At 40.7% G+C, this 20465-nt stretch overlaps 1 protein-coding gene across 3 annotated transcripts in view; it reads right to left on the reverse strand.

Moving 5' to 3' along the window:
- Nucleotides 1-13341: 13341 nt before the first annotated feature.
- The window catches only part of STX7 (syntaxin 7), a 107783-nt gene continuing 100659 nt past the window's right edge, over nucleotides 13342-20465 (reverse strand). For all 3 annotated transcript variants that reach the window (XM_030196556.1, XM_030196554.1, XM_030196555.1), the window contains exon 10: nucleotides 13342-16971. In XM_030196556.1, coding sequence (XP_030052416.1) covers nucleotides 16879-16971 — 93 coding nt within the window. In that variant the 3' untranslated portion in view covers nucleotides 13342-16878. The remainder of the gene's footprint in view (nucleotides 16972-20465) is intronic.

Below are 20465 nucleotides of genomic sequence, written 5' to 3' on the forward strand. Positions count from 1 at the left end.
GAGAAATGCTGCCTATGACCCAAAGAACACCAGTCCCCACTGTCAAGCATGGAGGTGGAAATGTTATGTTTTGGGGGTGTTTCTCTGCTAAGGGCACAGGACTACTTCACCGCATCAATGGGAGAATGGATGGGGCCATGTACCGTACAATTCTGAGTGACAACCTCCTTCCCTCCGCCAGGGCCTTAAAAATGGGTCGTGGCTGGGTCTTCCAGCACGACAATGACCCAAAACATACAGCCAAGGCAACAAAGGAGTGGCTCAGGAAGAAGCACATTAGGGTTATGGAGTGGCCTAGCCAGTCACCAGACCTTAATCCCATTGAAAACTTATGGAGGGAGCTGAAGCTGCGAGTTGCCAAGCGACAGCCCAGAACTCTTAATGATTTAGAGATGATCTGCAAAGAGGAGTGGACCAAAATTCCTCCTGACATGTGTGCAAACCTCATCATCAACTACAGAAGACGTCTGACCGCTGTGCTTGCCAACAAGGGTTTTGCCACCAAGTATTAGGTCTTGTTTGCCAGAGGGATTAAATACTTATTTCCCTCTGCAGAATGCAAATAAATTCATATACTTTCCACAATGTGATTTTCCGGATTTAATTTGTGATGTGCTATCTCTCACTGTTACCAATAACCTACCCTTCAATTATGGGCTGCTCATGTCTTTGTCAGTGGGCAAACTTACAAAATCAGCAAGGGATCAAATACTTATTTCCACCACTGTAGATCTTGCTACTTTGATGCATGTGTTGGTGACCTCTTGCTTAAATGACTGTAAATGTCTCTAGTGTGGCTCAGATGAAATAGCAACTAAAGTGGCTGCAAGTTATACAAAACACAGCACCACATTTGTGAACAGGAATGAATCTTATGATTATGTAGCATTCATGCTGATTGTTACACTAGTTCATTGTGGAGCTGCAGGTTCAATTCAAAGCATTCGAACTGGTTTTTAAAGCACTGCATGAAGAAGGACATATCTGTGTGATTTATCATTGCCACATATTCCTGGAAGGTGGCTACGATCTGCACAGCAAACCTGGCTGGTACCAGTCTGAATAGACTTCATAGTAAAAAGCATTTGTTTTGTGTGCCAGTGTGGTGGGACTTGCAGTGGGCAAAGAATTGGCCGACATCCAGGAGAAAGGCGATAATTGTGATGACTGTAGTTCACCATCTACCCTTCTAAATAAACCAAGGCATTTTACCATAACAATATTTACTGAGGGTTAGTTATTCTCATGGTAAATATATATTTGCATTGCCACAGTCATAACGTCATGTTTTTCTGGTTGCAGGCCTCTAGCTATGCTCGCTATTTCTTAAAGGGACCATTGTAACCCCAATCCTGGATTCAACCCAACACTACATAAAATCTTTTGAAACTCATGGCACCTACTGGGGGTTTCCCGGTTGGCTAGTGAAGGGAGGGGGGGGGGGGCAGACGTGATCTCCAGATACTCCTGTCCTCTTGGCACCTTGATTCAAAATTAAGCTGATTGAGCTCTAGGGGCAGGTGTGAGGAAGGGGAGGGGGTTGGGGGTGTGAGGCACTCTATGCTTTATGCCATAGGGAGGCTTAGGCATTTGGAAGAGTAATTGTGTGTGGTGGAGGAGGGATTGGGGGTGGTATCCTCAAATTGTTGTGGGTGTTAATGTTGAATTGTTCCCCCTCCTGCTACAGCCAGTATGACTTCCTTACTCTTTGCCTTTCTCCCCCAAGTAAGCAGAAACACTGTCAATGGGCGGGATACTTTATATGCTTTCTACCGAGGAGGGGTCTGGAGAGTGGGGACATTTATGTTAACTGGCACTGGACCCTTTAAAAGAAGCTCCCCAGGAGCATCAGGCTATCAGGCTGATGTTTCTGGGGAGAAAGAACACCACCGCAAACGTAGCATTATTTTTTTCAAGAATGCAGATTGTGACATTAAATGCAAGTTGCATTATTTGATTTGCAAAATAAAATGTTTTGCATGCATTTGCATCTCCGTTTATTGCAGTGTGAGCTAAACATGAATTGCACAAATAATGTATAATTTTGCACTTTAATATGTGTTATTTGGCCAAAACTATGTATTATTTCATAAGCATATGCTAGTGACTATCCCTCTTAGGCTGCTGAAATAATAAACAGGAATGCAGCAGCGTACAGTTGGGGGGAGGACGGGGACTGCATCATAACAACACTCTGTAAGCCACATTGAGCCTGCAAAAAGGTGGGATAATGTGGGGTACAAATGCAATAAATAAATAAATTGAAGGATTGTGAATTTTATCTGTGGGAGGGGTGGGGATATTTTTAATATAGAACATTGTGGAACTTGTAACTCACTTTGAATGCTGCACTGAAACATGTACTGATAAATCACCAGATAAGTATTCCCTATGAAAATGCACACTTTCCCTTAAATTCATGCATTCTTTTATTTTTTAATTAACATGAGACTCTTCAAAGGGTCAGTTAAACATCTGCTGGAAATATGCCATTTCCTTGCCATGTGCTCTTGTCATGTCTTGTTTATACCATTACAATGAACGAAAAACAAAACAAACTTATCAGTATAAAAAATACAAGAACAAAAAGAAAAAAAAAATCACACTGAACCCATAAAATAACTGAACCATCCCACACACACAGCTGGCAATCCAGTACTGATGACTATATGAAAACGAAATCAGACCATATCTAAAAGAATCCAGCAGTTTAAAACTAATTGAAGGCTAAAGAGAAACATTCTTTGCTTGCTTCCAAAATTTCACTGTCAAAAGCACAATGCCATATGCCGTAGCCTGGGCCAGCAACAGCGAGATCTGCTACACTTTCTGACCCTGAGAGAAATTCACCAGGAACAGCCTGCTAACAGGCCTTGGTCCTGCAAATGCAATGCATGATCTGGATAAGATGGAGTTAGAATGTGGGCAAAGACAAAATTCTCAAAGCATTAAGAACCAAAATTATAGCCTTAAAATTGGTCTGGATGTATGCAAGTACGAATGTTGTAAAAAAAAAAAAATTATATATATATATATACCCAAACAACCCACCTAACTGAGCAAAGTTCAATGTACAGTCTACAAACTTCCCAAGTAGAAAAGGAAGAAAACGACCTCAATGGTTCATCACTCAATGGCTGAGAGAGAATCTCTCTCACATGATTTAATACAGACTTTCAAATATTTGAAAGGTATTAATCCGCAAACAAACCTTTTCCAGAGATGGGAAGGTGGTAGATTTAGAGGACATGAATTGAGGTTGAAGGGGGGGCAGACTTAGGAGTAATGTCAGGAAGTATTTTTTCACGGAAAGGATGGTGGATACATGGAATGCCCTCCCATGGGAGGTGGTGGAGATGAAAACGGTAATGGAATTCAAACATGCAAGGGATAAACACAAAGGAATCCTGTTTAGAAAAGAATGGATCCACGGAATCTTAGTGGAGATTCAGTGGCAACAGCGGTAACTGAGAAGCAAAACCAGTGCTGGTGAGACCTCTACGGTCTATGCCCTGATCGTGACTGAATAGATAGGGATGGGCTTGAGTGTAAATTTTAAGGGGCTTCAATGTTAGCTTCAGAACTTTTAGTACAAGAACAGTGCTGGGCAGACTTCTACAGGGTGTGTACTGAGAATGGCAATGAGAAACTCAGGTATACATATAAAGTATCGCATACCATGTAAAATGAGTATTTTGTTGGGCAGACTGGATGGACTGTACAGGTCTTTATCTGTCATCATTTATATATTACTATGTAAAATTCAATTATTGGTCAAAAAACCTGCGTATCATTATGCATTTATTGTAACATGCTTACTCTTCTTCTATAATTTAAGATCCTTATTGAGAAACCTAATAATAGCAGCAGGGAACTTATCTTGCTATAAGCTTAACGGAACCGCCCATTTCACTTTCTTAAGTTTCTTCAGGAGCAAGTTTCCCAGCATTGTTATCAAACAAGCAAGAAATAAGCTGGATCTTAAATTAGCACAATAATGTGATTTAATGCTGGGAACTTGCTCCTGAAGAAGCTTAAGGAAGCGAAACAAGCAGTTCCTTTGAACCTCTAGCAAGGTAAGTTCCTTGCTTGTATTATTAGGTTTCTCAATAAGGACCTTAAATTATAGGAAAAAGGTAAACATGTTACAATAAATGCATAATGATACACAAGGTTTTCAACCAATGATTGAATCTTGTGAGGTAGATTCTCTCTCAGCTGTTGAGTGACGAACTACCAGTTAAGTCTTTTTTCCTCCTTTTCTACTTGGGAAATTTGTAGACTGTACTTTGAACTTTGCTCAGTTAGATAGGCTCCTTGGAAACATTTTCATGTGGTTAAAAAAAAAAAATATATATATATATATATATATACATATTTTACCTGCATTTTAGTGGAGACATTTCTAGAACAGGATTAGTTAGGGTCATTTTTTCCTCAAAGAGTTTTCAAACTGAAAGTATATGGGTACCTTTACTTTGCAAATCAGTGCAAAGTAAGAAGGTAAAAAAGTACCTGTGGACTTTGGAGCAATATAGGAAGTTTTAAAATTGTGGTTTGTATTCACATATCAAATTTCAGGATCCTAGACTTATGGAGAACAGTTAGTACCATAGCAGCCTGGTGTTGTTATTCAAACCACCCACCCTGACCCCCAAATGAACAAGGTCTATAGACCAGGGGACAGTGGGACACCTTTGGTGTGGGGGCAAGGCAAACATAGTAATCTCTTCTCCCATCCCCCAAGTTTCCTAGGGGTCCTTTTACTAAGATGCGCTGAAAAATGGCATGCATTAGTATAGACGCATGTTTTGGGCGCATGCAGAATTATTTTTCAGTGCACCTATAAACAATGGACATGCGGCAGAATGAAAATTGCCAAGCATCCATTTTGGGTCTGAGACCTTACCACCAGCCACTGACGTGCCCGAAAATAAAAAAATATTTTTCAGATGCACGCCAAAAATGAAATTACTGCAAGAGCCACACGGTAGTCTGGCGGTAACTCCATTTTGGCACGAGTTGGGCACGTGTAAACACTTACACGGCTTAGTAAAAGGGCTCCTTAGTTCCTAATAGGGATGGACTGCTGTTTAAAATGAATGTTTGCTGATACAAGTGTGATAGTCTGTGCAAGAACAATGATTCGCACTATTAAAGACAATCATTTCAAAATGAAAAACAAAAACTTTTCTGGCTGCCCATCCCAAATTGCTAGAGCAAAACGTTGGTGAGGCAATAGTTCCTCTGGCCCACCCAAGGGTGGGCTAGTAGATTTTTAACAATGGGCTCTCTCTCCGGGCAAAGCCAGCCCTGCAGTTTGGGGGGGGGGGCGGGGTTGGACTGGCAGGGGCAACATATACCTCTCCCCCCCTCATGTGGGAATGCTAGGCATACATTTGCTGGCAGGGACAACAGGAATCAGGATACAGAAGTGCCCCCAGGCACCTAGGCGAAAGCAAGGCAGACAGGCAGGGAATGTCCGGGTTCCGGCAATAGTCAGGTCTGGCCGCAGGCAGAGAATATCCGGGTTCAGGCAGTAGTCGGGGCAGGCAGCAGGCAGAGAATATCTGGGTACAGGCAGTAGTCAGGTCAGACAGCAGGATGCAAAAGATGGATCTTTGGAAAAAAGGTTTTACTCTTTTGAGTTTCCACATGGAGTGAAACATTCTTTTCGTTGTATTCTTCATGTGGGTAACTCCGAGAATTTTCAGATTGTTTGAGATGGGCAGTGAGATGTTTAGTGTGGTTATTGTGGTGAAGTTGCTTGTATTATGCTGTGAGATGAGTACAAGACATTGTATGTTTTCTGCGTTAAGTTTTAATTGGAAAGCATCCGCCCAGGAGTGCATGATTTGGAGGCTTTGGTTGATCTCGTTAGTTATTTCATTTAGGTCATGTTTAAACGGGATATAGATCGTGACAGCATCTGCATATATGTAGGGGTTGAGGTTTTGATTAGCTAGTAATTTTGCTAAGGGTATCATCATCAGGTTGAAGAGGGTTGGTGAGAGGGGGGATCCTTGGGGGATTCCACATTCGGGTATCCATGGGGCTGATATATCTGCGTTCATTGTTACTTGGTATGATCTTGTGGTCAGGAGTCCTTTGAACCAGCTAAGAACTTTGCCTCCAACTCCGAAGTATTCTAGTATGTGAAGTAGTATTCCATGATTGACCATGTCGAAAGCACTGGACATGTCGAATTGTAGGATGAGTATGTTGTTGCCAGTTTCAATGGATTGTTTGATTGAGTTAATTACAGACACTAATACAGTTTCAGTGCTGTGATTCGACCGGAATCCTGATTGAGACTCATGTAGAATTGAGTATCTATCTAGGTAGATGAGTTTGGTTATAAGCGGAATAGATGCTACTGGGCAATAGTTGGTTAGGTCCATTGTATTTTTCTTAGCATCTTTAGGTAGCGGGATAAGTAGAATGTTTCCATTATCCGTGGGGAATAGGCCATTTTGTAGCATGTAGTTTAGATGTTTTGTGAGTTCTGTTGTAAGTTGTTGTGGGGCAGATCTAATAAGGTTAGTAGGGCAGATGTCTAGTTTGCATTGGGACTTGGCATATTTACCAAGTGATTGTGAGATGTCGTTGGATGAGAGTGTGTCAAAGTTAGTCCATGATTGGTTTGCAGGGTATTCCCCAGGTATTGGGTCTAAACACTCAAGGAGGTTTGGTAGGTATCATGAGTCGTAGCTTTATAATTTTTTCTTTAAAGTAGTTTGCAAGATTGGTAGCAGATGGGGTGTCAGTGTTGTTGGAAGTAACCGGTGTAGTGTTTAGTAGTTTGTTTACGAGTGAGAAGAGTTTATGTGTATCCTTGTAGTTTGGTCCAATTTTGGTTTTATAAAATGTTCTTTTAGTTTTTCTAATAGTATATTTGTATTTTCTTTGTAGTTGTTTCCAGTCTTTGAGTGTGGATTCAACTTTTTTTCTTGTTCCACGCTCGTTCTAGTCTTCTAACCTGTGTTTTTAGTCCTTTCATTTCTTCGTTAAACCATGGTATAGAATTATTTCTACGTGAGGTTCTAGTTTTAAGCGGTGCAATGTTATCTAGAACTGTTATGCATCTGTTGTCCCATTCTTTTAAGAAATAGGGGTGAGTCTGTTAGTGCTGTCCATTCGACATTATAGAATTGTTGCCAGAATGTTGGCGGGTCTATTTTGCCTCTCGTAGTGTAGGTTTGTTGTTCTTGTTTTTGTTGTGTATTTTTTGTTTGCTAGTGAAGGGAGAGGTTTGCTCTGTAGTGGTCGGACCATGGTGTAGCTGTCCATTTCGTATCTATTAGTGTGAGATTTGGTTCTGATGAAAATTTGTAGGTGATGTCTAGTGTGTGCCCTTTATTGTGTGTGGGTTGCATGTTTGGCCAGTGGAACTCCCATAGTTGAAGGAAGTCTTTGCAATCACATACGTTACTTAGGTTGGTATCCTCAAGGTGAAGGTTGATGTTGCCTGCTATGAGAAGGTTTTGGGTGGAGACACAAATGTTCGATATGAAATCCATAAAATGTTTGGGATTCTTGCCAATTGTTTGGTGGTCTGTAAAACAGGATGAGGTCTAAGTGATCATGTAGAGTTGGGTGGTTGATTTTGACTGAGGCTATTTCAAGTTGGGGGAGAATGGATTCGGCTGTTGTTGTGACTGTGAATTGAGACTTATAGATTATAGCTATGCCTCCTCCTCTTTCTGTTCCTTGTCAAGTGGGTAATTTTGTATCCTGGAGGGCACAGTTCTAAGATTATGGGATCTTTGGGATCATGGATCCAGGTTTCGCTTATAAGTAGGAAATCAAGATTGTCATTTGTAATCCAATCTGTTATTGTCGTGGTTTTGTTAACTACCGATCTGGCGTTTATATAGCCCATTTGTATTAGTTGGTGGGGTTCCATTGGGTTCGAGATTGTAATGATTTCTATCAGATGTCTGTCTTCTTGGTATGTGGGTTTGTTGGGTCCCTTCTTTCCTTTTTGTTGATAGTGCATGCTAACCGTATAGATGCCCATAATATTCCTACGGGTGTCTACACAGCTAGAGTGTGCTAATTTTTAGCATATGCTAAAAACACTAGCATACCTTAGTAAATAGGGTCCCTAGATTGTGAGCCCTTTAGGGCCAGAAAAATATCTGCTTTAATAGCATTCAGTCTTACAAGTGGTATATAAGAAACTGAAATAAATAAAATATATAAATTTACCCCTACTGTGTGGGTTCAGCCATGTTCAAACCCACTCTTAATCCTTAATGCTATGGTTTTTGTCTCATGTCTGATGCATTTCCAGAAGGCAACGAAATATGTTATGCTTGACACAAAACTTAAAATAGTATACATAAAAGCATTGCATTCTCTCTATACCCTAATTTTCAATCACTTAGACATCAAAACTAGGATCCACTGTTTGATTCTGTTATGTATGCAAACATATGCTTGTATCAGTCTACAAAACCACTCTGTTGAATATGAATTTGTTACAAGTAACAGGAAAAAATAAACAACCTTACTAAAGGGGGTCCTTTTTACTAAGGTGCAACAAAAAATGGCCTGCGCTGGTGTAAGCGAGTGTTTTGGACACTTATAGATCCATTTTTCAGTGCACCTGTAAAAAAATTCCCTTTTTTTTACATTTTGGCCAAAAATGGGCATGCGGCAAAATGAAAATTGGAACGCATCCATTTTGGGTCTGAGACCTTACCACCACCCATTGACTTAGCGGTAAGGTCTCACGCGGTAATAGTATACATGCATAGAATGCCTTTTAAAGTCCAGTTACGCGTGTGTAGTGGACGCATAAAAAATGAAATTACTGTCCAGGCCACACGGTAACCGGACAGTAATTCCTAATTGATGCTCGTTGGCCGCTCATAGGCGCCTACGCGGCTTAGTAAAAGGGCCCCAAAATGAATATAATGCAAATAGACTCCCAATAAAAAGTGAAAATTCTTAAAGCACTTTTTACAGTCTTTATTTTTTATTTAAAGTACATATAAATGTGAAAATTTATTGGTTTACATTTTAAGTTGTTTGTCATTAACAATGTTTAATACCATGAAGTAAGTTGGTCCCCAATCAACAGTTTTACTCTTAAGTACATAATTTTTTATTTCAGAATTTATGGCTCTAAAGTAACTCTGAAAAATTAATTACATTAACTAGCAGAAAGGTTAGTTGGCAGGATCTCGCACCAGTGTTTCAATAACGGATATAAAGGCCACGTGTTTGGCATGGAAATGAAACCACCTACAAAATAACATAAAAACATCCATAGTACCACACATCACTTAAATGAATGTCCCTCGTTTACGTGATAGGAGGCATTATGATCTGGATCAGCATCTCCATTACACCACTATGTCACATGCCATTTGTTTGTCTATGACAGCACGCAGCCTTATTGACATAATATGGCACAAACAGCAAACTATACAGTGGTGGAAATAAGTATTTGATCCCTTGCTGATTTTGTAAGTGTGCCCACTGACAAAGACATGAGCAGCCCATAATTGAAGGGTAGGTTATTGGTAACAGTGAGAGATAGCACATCACAAATTAAATCCGGAAAATCACATTGTGGAAAGTATATGAATTTATTTGCATTCTGCAGAGGGAAATAAGTATTTGATCCCCCACCAACCAGTAAGAGATCTGGCCCCTACAGACCAGGTAGATGCTCCAAATCAACTCGTTACCTGCATGACAGACAGCTGTCGGCAATGGTCACCTGTATGAAAGACACCTGTCCACAGACTCAGTGAATCAGTCAGACTCTAACCTCTACAAAATGGCCAAGAGCAAGGAGCTGTCTAAGGATGTCAGGGACAAGATCATACACCTGCACAAGGCTGGAATGGGCTACAAAACCATCAGTAAGACACTGGGCGAGAAGGAGACAACTGTTGGTGCCATAGTAAGAAAATGGAAGAAGTACAAAATGACTGTCAATCGACAAAGATCTGGGGCTCCACGCAAAATCTCACCTCGTGGGGTATCCTTGATCATGAGGAAGGTTAGAAATCAGCCTACAACTACAAGGGGGGAACTTGTCAATGATCTCAAGGCAGCTGGGACCACTGTCACCACGAAAACCATTGGTAACACATTACGACATAACGGATTGCAATCCTGCAGTGCCCGCAAGGTCCCCCTGCTCCGGAAGGCACATGTGACGGCCCGTCTGAAGTTTGCCAGTCAACACCTGGATGATGCCGAGAGTGATTGGGAGAAGGTGCTGTGGTCAGATGAGACAAAAATTGAGCTCTTTGGCATGAACTCAACTCGCCGTGTTTGGAGGAAGAGAAATGCTGCCTATGACCCAAAGAACACCGTCCCCACTGTCAAGCATGGAGGTGGAAATGTTATGTTTTGGGGGTGTTTCTCTGCTAAGGGCACAGGACTACTTCACCGCATCAATGGGAGAATGGATGGGGCCATGTACCGTACAATTCTGAGTGACAACCTCCTTCCCTCCGCCAGGGCCTTAAAAATGGGTCGTGGCTGGGTCTTCCAGCACGACAATGACCCAAAACATACAGCCAAGGCAACAAAGGAGTGGCTCAGGAAGAAGCACATTAGGGTCATGGAGTGGCCTAGCCAGTCACCAGACCTTAATCCCATTGAAAACTTATGGAGGGAGCTGAAGCTGCGAGTTGCCAAGCGACAGCCCAGAACTCTTAATGATTTAGAGATGATCTGCAAAGAGGAGTGGACCAAAATTCCTCCTGACATGTGTGCAAACCTCACCATCAACTACAGAAGACGTCTGACCGCTGTGCTTGCCAACAAGGGTTTTGCCACCAAGTATTAGGTCTTGTTTGCCAGAGGGATTAAATACTTATTTCCCTCTGCAGAATGCAAATAAATTCATATACTTTCCACAATGTGATTTTCCGGATTTAATTTGTGATGTGCTATCTCTCACTGTTACCAATAACCTACCCTTCAATTATGGGCTGCTCATGTCTTTGTCAGTGGGCACACTTACAAAATCAGCAAGGGATCAAATACTTATTTCCACCACTGTATAACAAAAGCTGTGTCATTAAAGAATGCCAATAACCTTGTTCATTATTCTGCATTTATTTGGATCTATTTAAACTATGGTGCCATTCACTATGCAAAATTTGTTGTTTACAAAGTGTGAGTTTGATTAGAATGCAAGTTATGTATCAATCTTGCAATTAAACATTTTTTTAGTAACATAGAAAACAATAGTACATAAAGATGATGCAGCCTATCCAGTCTGTCCATCTGTACCAACTACTAATCTCTACTATCCATCCTTTCCTCTCCCTTGTGCTTGTCCCATGCTTTTTTGAATTTATTTACAGTCCTCGTCTCCACCGGGAGGCCGTTCCACATGTCCCTCTGTCCAGAGCTCCCTTTTAATTGAAAGAGACCTGCTTCCTTTGCATTTATGGCATGGAAGTATGTCTCTAGCATATCACCGCTCTCCCATCTTTCTTGCAAAATACATATATTGAGATCTTTAGGTCTGTCTCTATATTCTTCATGACAAAGACAACTGACTTTACAACTTTTTTTTCTTAAGACCAAGTATGTATTACAAGAACAAAAACAACAGCCAGCTCATTGTTAAATGCACAAACACAGGAACAGTATCTGATAAATACTATAAGCCCCATGTAGCCTTTACATTTTCCTCTGCAGACTCTATCTGAATTCTTGTTTCATCTTCACTTCCCTGTAACTAAGGAGTGTCTGTGGCTATCATATCCCAGGGGCGTAGCTACGGGTGGGCCTGGATGGGCCCAGGCCCACCCAGTTTTGTCTCAGGCCCATCCAGAGTCCCTCGCCGTGTCTCCTCGCCGGCTCGCCCTCTCCCAGCCCCACCGTAGCGCCTGCATTTAATGTTATCGGCGCTGCCTCCTCCTGCACTTCAGTCTCCGCCTCCCACCCCTGCGGCAGCGCTTGTAATTTGCTCGGCGCTGCCAGTCAGCTGACAGATGTGGCGTGATGTCTTGCTCTGGGGCCTTCCCTCTGCCGCGGTTTCAACTTCCTGTTTACACAGGGCGGAACGCAAGTGACAGAGGGAAGGTCCCAGAGCAGGTTGTCGGCGCCTCGTCTGTGAGTTGATCAGGCTTTTTAATATATGGTTTTTGTTTAAATTACTTAGAAACTATTTTCTCTCATTCTTGTGTCATGCCATGGATTATGACAATGCAGCCCTTGTACTCGAGCACGGGTTCAACAGAATCAATAGTGGGTAGTAATAGATTATGAAAATGGCACCTTGACAGTGGTCCAGGGCATGAGGAGAGAGGAACAAGGTAACCTTGGGCCATTCTCCATGAATAAATAATTTAACAGGTACCAGATTTTTTTTTCTAAAGGACCCTGGTAGTTCTTTGGCTTAGGGCAAATTGTATGGTGAGTAGAGACGCTCCTGCTTTATGGCAGTATAAGAAATCCAAGGGCACCGTGAATATGAAATATATAAAATGTAAACAGCTCCCCTCCCTCTTCCGTGGCTAATTGAAGAATCTGAATGAAACAGATGTATCTGATATGCTGACTGTTAACTTCACTACTGTTTAAGAGATTCAGTTTGAAATAAATTCATTGAACATTCTTCAGCTGGTCTCCCTTCAGCATCCAGCCTTGTTCAAACAAAGGGATTTGCTTAATGTGCAGGGCTCACCCTTCTTAAGTAGTACAAAAAAACAGAAGAAACTAGTCTTCGCAAGGAAATCAACAAGAAACAAAACAGCGAAGATGACTAACAAAAACAAAAAAAAAAAATAAAAATAAAAAATATGTATTAAAAATGTCAAAATTAATCATAAAATATGTATTTAAAAAATAAATACATCAAGATCAAAAATTACATAAAAAGACGACACTTTGGATGTAAAAATGAAGAATCAACTTTATTAGCCAAACGGTAGCAGGGAGAAAGGGACTCGACACAGCTGTATTTTGGCCGTACTGGCCTGCGTCAGGAGTCTTCTCTGCCATATGTTGATTATTAATTCTATCCAAATGTGAAAACAATATGTGTGTCTTACCAATAAATTGAAGCTATAGCGCTCAATTATACTCGAAATGGAGTCGAGCGGAGAAAATCGGAGCAGCGTCTCTGATCTATGCATACATTTGGATAGAATTAATAATCAACATATGGCAGAGAAGACTCCTGACGCAGGCCAGTACGGCCGAAACACAGCTGTGTCGAGTTACTTAGAAATCCATCATCAAGTGCACTCTAAGGCATTATTAAGGAGTATCCCAAGAAACACTACTCACACCTACTGCCCACCCATATTAGCTCTGGGCCCACCCAAAATGTCAGGTCTGGCTACGCCACTGTCATATCCTCTTAGATTCTGAATTTTTCTCTCTACTATTTCTATTGGGAATGGTCAGCAAGCTAAGGTGCTCTCATTTACTAAAGAACACTAAAAACTTGCTTTAGTCTATTTATCTGTGAATGTAAGATTCACCAAAGGGTGTTAAACCCTAACTGAATCCTGCACTTGCACTGGACCCATCTGTTGCTATGGCGAGAAAAGTCTACATGATTTTGACCTCTGAAGCCACTATTATAGGGAGAGCAAGCCCTAAATAACTCCCTTCTAACTGCAAATTCTACAGTGAACACTTTCCCCCTCCTCCAGCGCTGATTCCTCCCTAAGAACAACCCAACCAGCATATCAACCCCCACTACTACTACCTATCATTTCTAAAGCGCTACTAGACGTATGCAGCGCTTTACACTTGAACATGGTGGACCTTCATTCTGTCTAAAAACCCTACCCTTAATTCAATAATAACTTCCCCACCATACTTCCTCTAACACCCTACTTAGCCACTGGAGCCCCTGGATCCCTATTGCAAGAGTGAGCCCCAATCACTCCTGTCCTGCCAACACCGATAAACAAACTGGTGCTGACTGTCTCAAGGTTCTCTGTTCTTTTGCATGTGAGGGGCAAGAGGGAATTTTGGGTGGACCAGCACCATTTAGGATTTCAGTGCAGAAGGGATAGGAATGACCGAGGATTACTCCTCCTGGATTTGAGTCCCATGGACTCGAAGCATTTGAACCGGCATCAGAAGGGCTATGAGTTGAAAGGGGGGGGTTGGTATCTACATAAATGGCCAGGCTATCTCTGGAGGCAAGGGGTGTAATGCCAGGCCTGCTTTGTGGGGTCGGTTTTACTGTGTGGTTTTCATCTGTGGGAGAAGAAAGGAGTCACCCAGGATAAAATGTACGGTTCTGGAGATGTAGTTATTTTTCTTTCACTAAAATGTGGTATAATCTGGGTTTAAAGTGTTCTAATGCAGGATTTTCCCACCTGCTAAGCCCAGATTTCATACAGCATTTGTAGGGCTTTCTTTTATTTTTCTTTAATTTTTGCAGGTCATGCACTAATGTCATTGATACCGCTAAGTGCCCCCATGTTAACCCTGTGTTATCCAGTCAATGTACACTAACCCTAATGTGATAACTGGATAACATGGGAACACCCACTCTCAGCCCAACATGCACCTTCCTAAAAATATTTTCCAAAAATAGGTAACATATGGGATATTGCTCACTTACAGTCAAAATACAGCAAAATACTAACATGTTTTGCAGTTACATGTTGGCATGTGCTAACCGTGCATTAAGGGATTAACGTCCTTTAGTAAAAGGGATCCTCAGTATATCACCTATACAGCTCCTGAACTTTTCCTTTTTAATGCCAGGGACTGGATTTCTGAATACATTAGCACTTTCTGTTTTGGATGCTGGGTTTTTCCATCTACTGCTATCAACATCCATCTCTATCACTCTATGGTAATTCTGAATATGGAGAGGAGGGAGAAAGGAATCAGATTACAGATATGTTCATATCAGAAGACATGACAACATTAAAGAAAAATGCTATTACTTTTTACAAATAGAACTTCCACTTCCATATATTCTGCACCCTGCAGAAAAGTAAGAATTGCCTTCCAGTATTCTCAATTATGTGTGAGACATGGCCTAAATGGTAAGAATTTCTGTATCTTCTGTTTTCCTGAACAAAGTGATCTCTACAGTAGTGTTTTGACCTTAAGCTCAAGGCATATCTACAATTTCAAAAACCTTTGTTTGGCACAGCAGCCTCTGGTGTATCAGAGAGGGCTTGTATAGACAAAAGAAAATTTATGGAAGCCCCTAAGGTTGGAAGGGCTCAAAAGAGGCAGATGAGGGGAAGGAGGTGGTGCTGCGTGCAATTTGTGTGTTGCACAAAGCCCAGATATTCATGTCCTAGATGCTTCCTGTTAAATCCCACCCTCCAGAACTCATGCTGTGTTTAGGAAGGAAAGTGTCATATGTGACTGGCTACACATGCTCAGATGGACAGGAACCACTGCAGGTGTCTTGTTGGTGCAAGGTACAGAAAGAGGAATCCATGTGCTAAGCAAGAGGCAGTGGCTATGTTTTTCTACAGCAACGGAGCAGATCTGAAGGTACACTGGCTAGGAAACACTGCTCAACAAAATGGTAATCTAATGACTAGAGAGGTCTGCATTAGGGTCCTGTTTCCTAAACTGCAATAAGATTTTACACTTACCACACCTCATGCAAAACAACGTGTGTCAAGTGAAAAATCTAAATGCCTTGAAAATACGCCCTGATTGTTACACACACACACATAAAGAGGCTTTTCTCCTATTCTGTCTCTATGGGAATAATGGTTACGAAAGCAGGCCCAGAGAGGGAATCAGCGAATATCGGAAACCTCTGAAAAGTAATACTAACCAAACATACTTAAACGTAAACTAGATTCAGAAATAATGGCACATCTTCCAATGTTTTGCAAAACGACCATCAACCGTTTCGTTCACTAGACTCAGTGGTTGAGAATACCACAAAACACTATGCAAAGAGCTGTATAATAAAGTCATCTTCAAATGCACTCATAGAAAGAATTTTTATTTAATCCTGTCACTGTGTGCACTGACAATTTTAGGGACAGATTCACTAGGACAAGTAAACTGCGCTACCATTTCCAGGGGTTACCATGCACATTAATTTCCACCAGTCCACTTTCAATAGGGCCAGCTCACTAAAAGCAACATGGTAACTCGCAGTAACAGAGACAGCACAATGAATCAGCGTGTTATTGGATAGGTGGAGAGAAAGCCCAGGGTACAAGCACCTTTTACTAACGGTAAAGAGAGAAACAGAATGTTTGAAGAACACATTAGGGACAAATTATATGATCTGATGAAAATAAGGATGTGCAAAAGCAGATGCAAATTCAGAGACCAGAGAAGGAATCACAACAGCACTTCCCCACTGCCCATAAACTACAGGTCAGAGCAGTGCTGTTTTTTTGCAGTGCAATATCTAACGTTAGTGCAAAATGAAAGAAAACACATTCCATAATGAGAGGTTTTAACTTGACTTCAGCTGTCATTTTTATGAATTAATTTCTTAGATTTTAATAGATTTTACTAAGGGTATAGATAAATTTCTTATAGAAAAAAAATCAATTGCTTTTTACTCACAATGGCAAAATTTTAAGTGCTATGTCTGATGAAAGCATCTTACTTATAACTTTTGTATTCTGATAAAAAAAAGTTGGCTGGTTATATAAGGGGACCACACACAGGTAATTAATTTTCATTGAAAGCCATCAAAAGCACAACATTTCATCCTTCAAACTCAGATTTGTTTTAGCACTCTAGACAGTCTGCAAGCCTAAAATGTGTCCAAGAAAATGCTCTGGTATTTTGGTCCAGTCAAATCTGGCCTAAAAGCCTCATCTGTGATCAGGAAGATGAGTGATGTGATCAATCACTCAGTTGCATACATTGAAAAAACATAATTATGTAAATAGTTTGGCATAAATGTTCCAAAGGCTCTTCATGGTCTTATTTAACAGATAGCCAGATGATAAGTGCAAGAACTACAGCTGCAATAGCAAGTACAAGAATGATGATACAAATCTTTCTTCGGGACTTGCGCTGCAGGGAAAAACAAAAAAGACAATTTTAGTGTAGAAACTGGAATATGAATACCTGATTCAACATTTTGGACTTAACTGCTCTCTTGTACATATATAATGTATACACTAGAAAAGAATTCAGCAATTAGTTTTTAGGTTTGTTTGTTTTTTAACTATAAGTTTTCATAAACACTGGATCAAGAAACCCTCTTTCTCGGAGGCAATTTCTCCAAATAGGTTAGTTTTGTGAATACCATGACAAGAATGAACCTCACTTCTAAGCCAGAGCATGTGGAGTATGATCTTAGTCTCTCAAATTTACTGCAAACGCTCACTGTAAAACTTGCATTCTGACAAAGAGAGCTTCCCTCTGAAGTCCCTCGTTCTCTCAGGGGCAATTTCTCCAAATGGATCAATTTTGTGCATACTAGCACAAGAATGAACCTATCTTAAGCAAGGGTATGTGGAGTAAGATCTCAGTCAAGGCAGGGCATCAGCCTTCTCATTTTGAACTCGTGGGAGCAAAGCCAAAATGAATTAAAAAACAAAACAGTGCCCACAGTAATTGTCACAGGCTCAGGGCTTTGGCTGTGCAGACATACTCCAGATTATGATATAAGTATCTCGCAGGATCCCAAAAGAGTAAGAGATTTCACGTTGCTTATTAAAAAACTAGGCATTAGATTTTCCCCCATGTCCACCTTAATAACGGTTGATGAATTTTTCTTTCAGGAACCTGTCCAAACCTTTTTTTCAAATCCCGCTACATTAAATGCTTTTACCACATTCTCTGGCAACAAATTCCAGACCTTATTGTATGCTGGATGAAGACACTTTCTCCAATTTGTTCTAAATGTACTACCTAGTCACTTCATTGTGTTCCCCCTAGTCCTTGTATGTTTGAAAAGAGTAAATAATTCACACCTATCCGTTCCACTCCACTCATTTCTTAGGCCTCTATCATATCTCCCTTCAGCCATCTTTTCTCCAAGCTCAAGAACCTTAACCTCTTTAGCCTCTTCTCCTAGGGGAGCTGTTCTACCCCCCCTTATTTCGGTTCCTCTTCTCTGTATCTTTTCTAATTCAGCTATATTTTTGAGATGCAGTGACTAGAGCTGCACACAATATTTGAGGTTTGGTTACACCATGAAGCTATACAAAGGCATTATAATATTTTCTATTTTATTTTCCATTCCTTTCTTAATGATTCCTAATGTTCTATTTGCTTTCTTGGCTGCTGCTGCCGTACACTGAGCAGAATGTTTCAATGTATCACCAACGATGACACCTACATCCTTTCCTGGGTGGTGATTGATATGGAACCTTGCGTCATGCTGCTCTTCCTGCATCACTGGTCAAACCTACTGTCATGTTGGGAGTACTGTGAGGAGAATATGCATGAGATAGATTTACATGGATACTGCCTCCACTGTAGGCACATCTATCTCATGCATATTTATTACCTTTCTTTCTTAATGAGGTTATCAATAGAAATCAAACAAAATAAAACATGGAAAAGAAAATAAGATGATACCTTTTTTATTGGACATAACTTAATACATTTCTTGATTAGCTTTCGAAGGTCGCCCTTCTTCCTCAGATCGGAAATAAGCAAATGTGCTGACAGTGTATATAAGTGAAAACATTCAAGCATTACTATGACAGTCTGAAACGGTGGGAGGAGGGGGGTGGGTAGGAAGTATGCATGGGGACATCAAAGCATATCATTGATATTCTAACAGGATGGGTGTGGATAGGTGAGGGGAGGGTGATCAACAGAGACATACAGCTTTATGGTTTATAATGGGCTAGGAACCCCAGATCCTTGTTAAGTCCTTTCTGTTGGGTGTTAAAATATTCAATCATCTGAGGAAGAAGGGCAACCTTCGAAAGCTAATCAAGAAATGTATTAAGTTATGTCCAATAAAAAAAGGTATCATCTTATTTTCTTTTCCATGTTTTATTTTGTTTGATTTCTATTGATAACCTTAAGAGTGGACTAACACGGCTACCACACTCCTTTTCTTAATGAGTAAATTAATTTCACTATAGTTACATAAATACTTCCACAAAAAGGAACTACATAAACTATGTTCTTACATAGTAACATAGTAAGAGACGGCAGATAAAGACCTGAATGGTCCATCCAGTCTGCCCAACAATCACATTCATTATCAATTCAAGATTAAATCAACAATGAACGTGATATTATATACTTGATCATGGACCTTCTTTGGTGTTTCTACTACTACTTATCATTTCTAAAGCGCTACTAGATGTACGCAGCGCTGTACACTTGAACATGAAGGGACAGTCCCTGCTCGACAGAGCTTACAATCTAATTAGGACAGACAAACAGGACAAACAAGAGATAAGGGAATAATAAAGTGAGGATGATAAAATAAGGGTTCTGAACAAGTGAATAAAGGTTAGGAGTTAAAAGCAGCATCAAAAATGTGGGCTTTTAGCTTAGATTTGAAGACAGCCAGAGATGGAGCTTGACGTACCGACTCAGGAAGTCTATTCCAGGCATATTGTGCAGCAACTGTTTCTGCAACGTGCAGCGTCAGACGGATCATTTAACAAACGGTCTTTTTAAAGACCATTTTTAAATCCTTGTCTGCACATTTCTCATTCATGACTTGAGTTCTCTTCATCAAGTCACTTGATGATCATATTTTATCATCGTCATTAGCCACAAGACTCCTGATGTAGGCCATCCTGGCCAAAACACAACGTTGTGTCGAGTCATTTTTAATATGGAATTGTGTTATTATTATGTTTGAATATTATTAAATTTTGTTTATTTTAAACTTAACTTCAGGTCCAATTATTGGATAGCCTGGCTCATATTCCCACCTTTTTTTTTTTTTTTACACTTTACGTTCCGTGGGATCTATTGAGTTCTCCACGTATGTGGATTCTCTTTAGCAGCAAGATAAAAGGAACAGAGTCTGGAGTTAGCAGTGGAGGAGAAGGGTACAGATAAGAGAGATTTACCCAGTGAATGGAGTTCCCGGGGAGGAATGTAGGGAGAGATGAGAGTGGAGAGGTACCGAGGAGCTGCAGAGTGAATGCACTTATAGGTCAATAAGAGGAGTTTGAACTGTATGCGGAAACGGATAGGAAGCCAGTGAAGTGACTTGAGGAGAGGGCTAATATGAGCATAACGACACTGGCGGAATATTAGTCGTGCAGCAGAATTTTGAACAGATTGAAGAGGAGAAAGATGGCTAAGTGGGAGACCTGTGAGAAGCAAGTTGCAATAGTCTAAGTGAGAGATGATAAGAGTGTGGATGAGGGTTCTAGTAGTGTGCTCAGAAAGAAAAGGGCGAAATTTGCTGATATTATAGAGAAAGAAATGACAGGTTTTAGCAGTCTCTTGAATATGTGCAGAGAAGGAGAGGGAGGAGTTGAAGATGACTATGTTTTTGGGACATAGACCGTCGAAGTCTGCCCAGCTCTATTATGTTCCAACTACTGGAGTTGCCGTCAAAGCCCACTCCAGCCTAT

Source organism: Microcaecilia unicolor, chromosome 3, assembly GCF_901765095.1.
Source record: "Microcaecilia unicolor chromosome 3, aMicUni1.1, whole genome shotgun sequence".
Classification (NCBI taxonomy): Eukaryota; Metazoa; Chordata; class Amphibia; order Gymnophiona; family Siphonopidae; genus Microcaecilia; species Microcaecilia unicolor.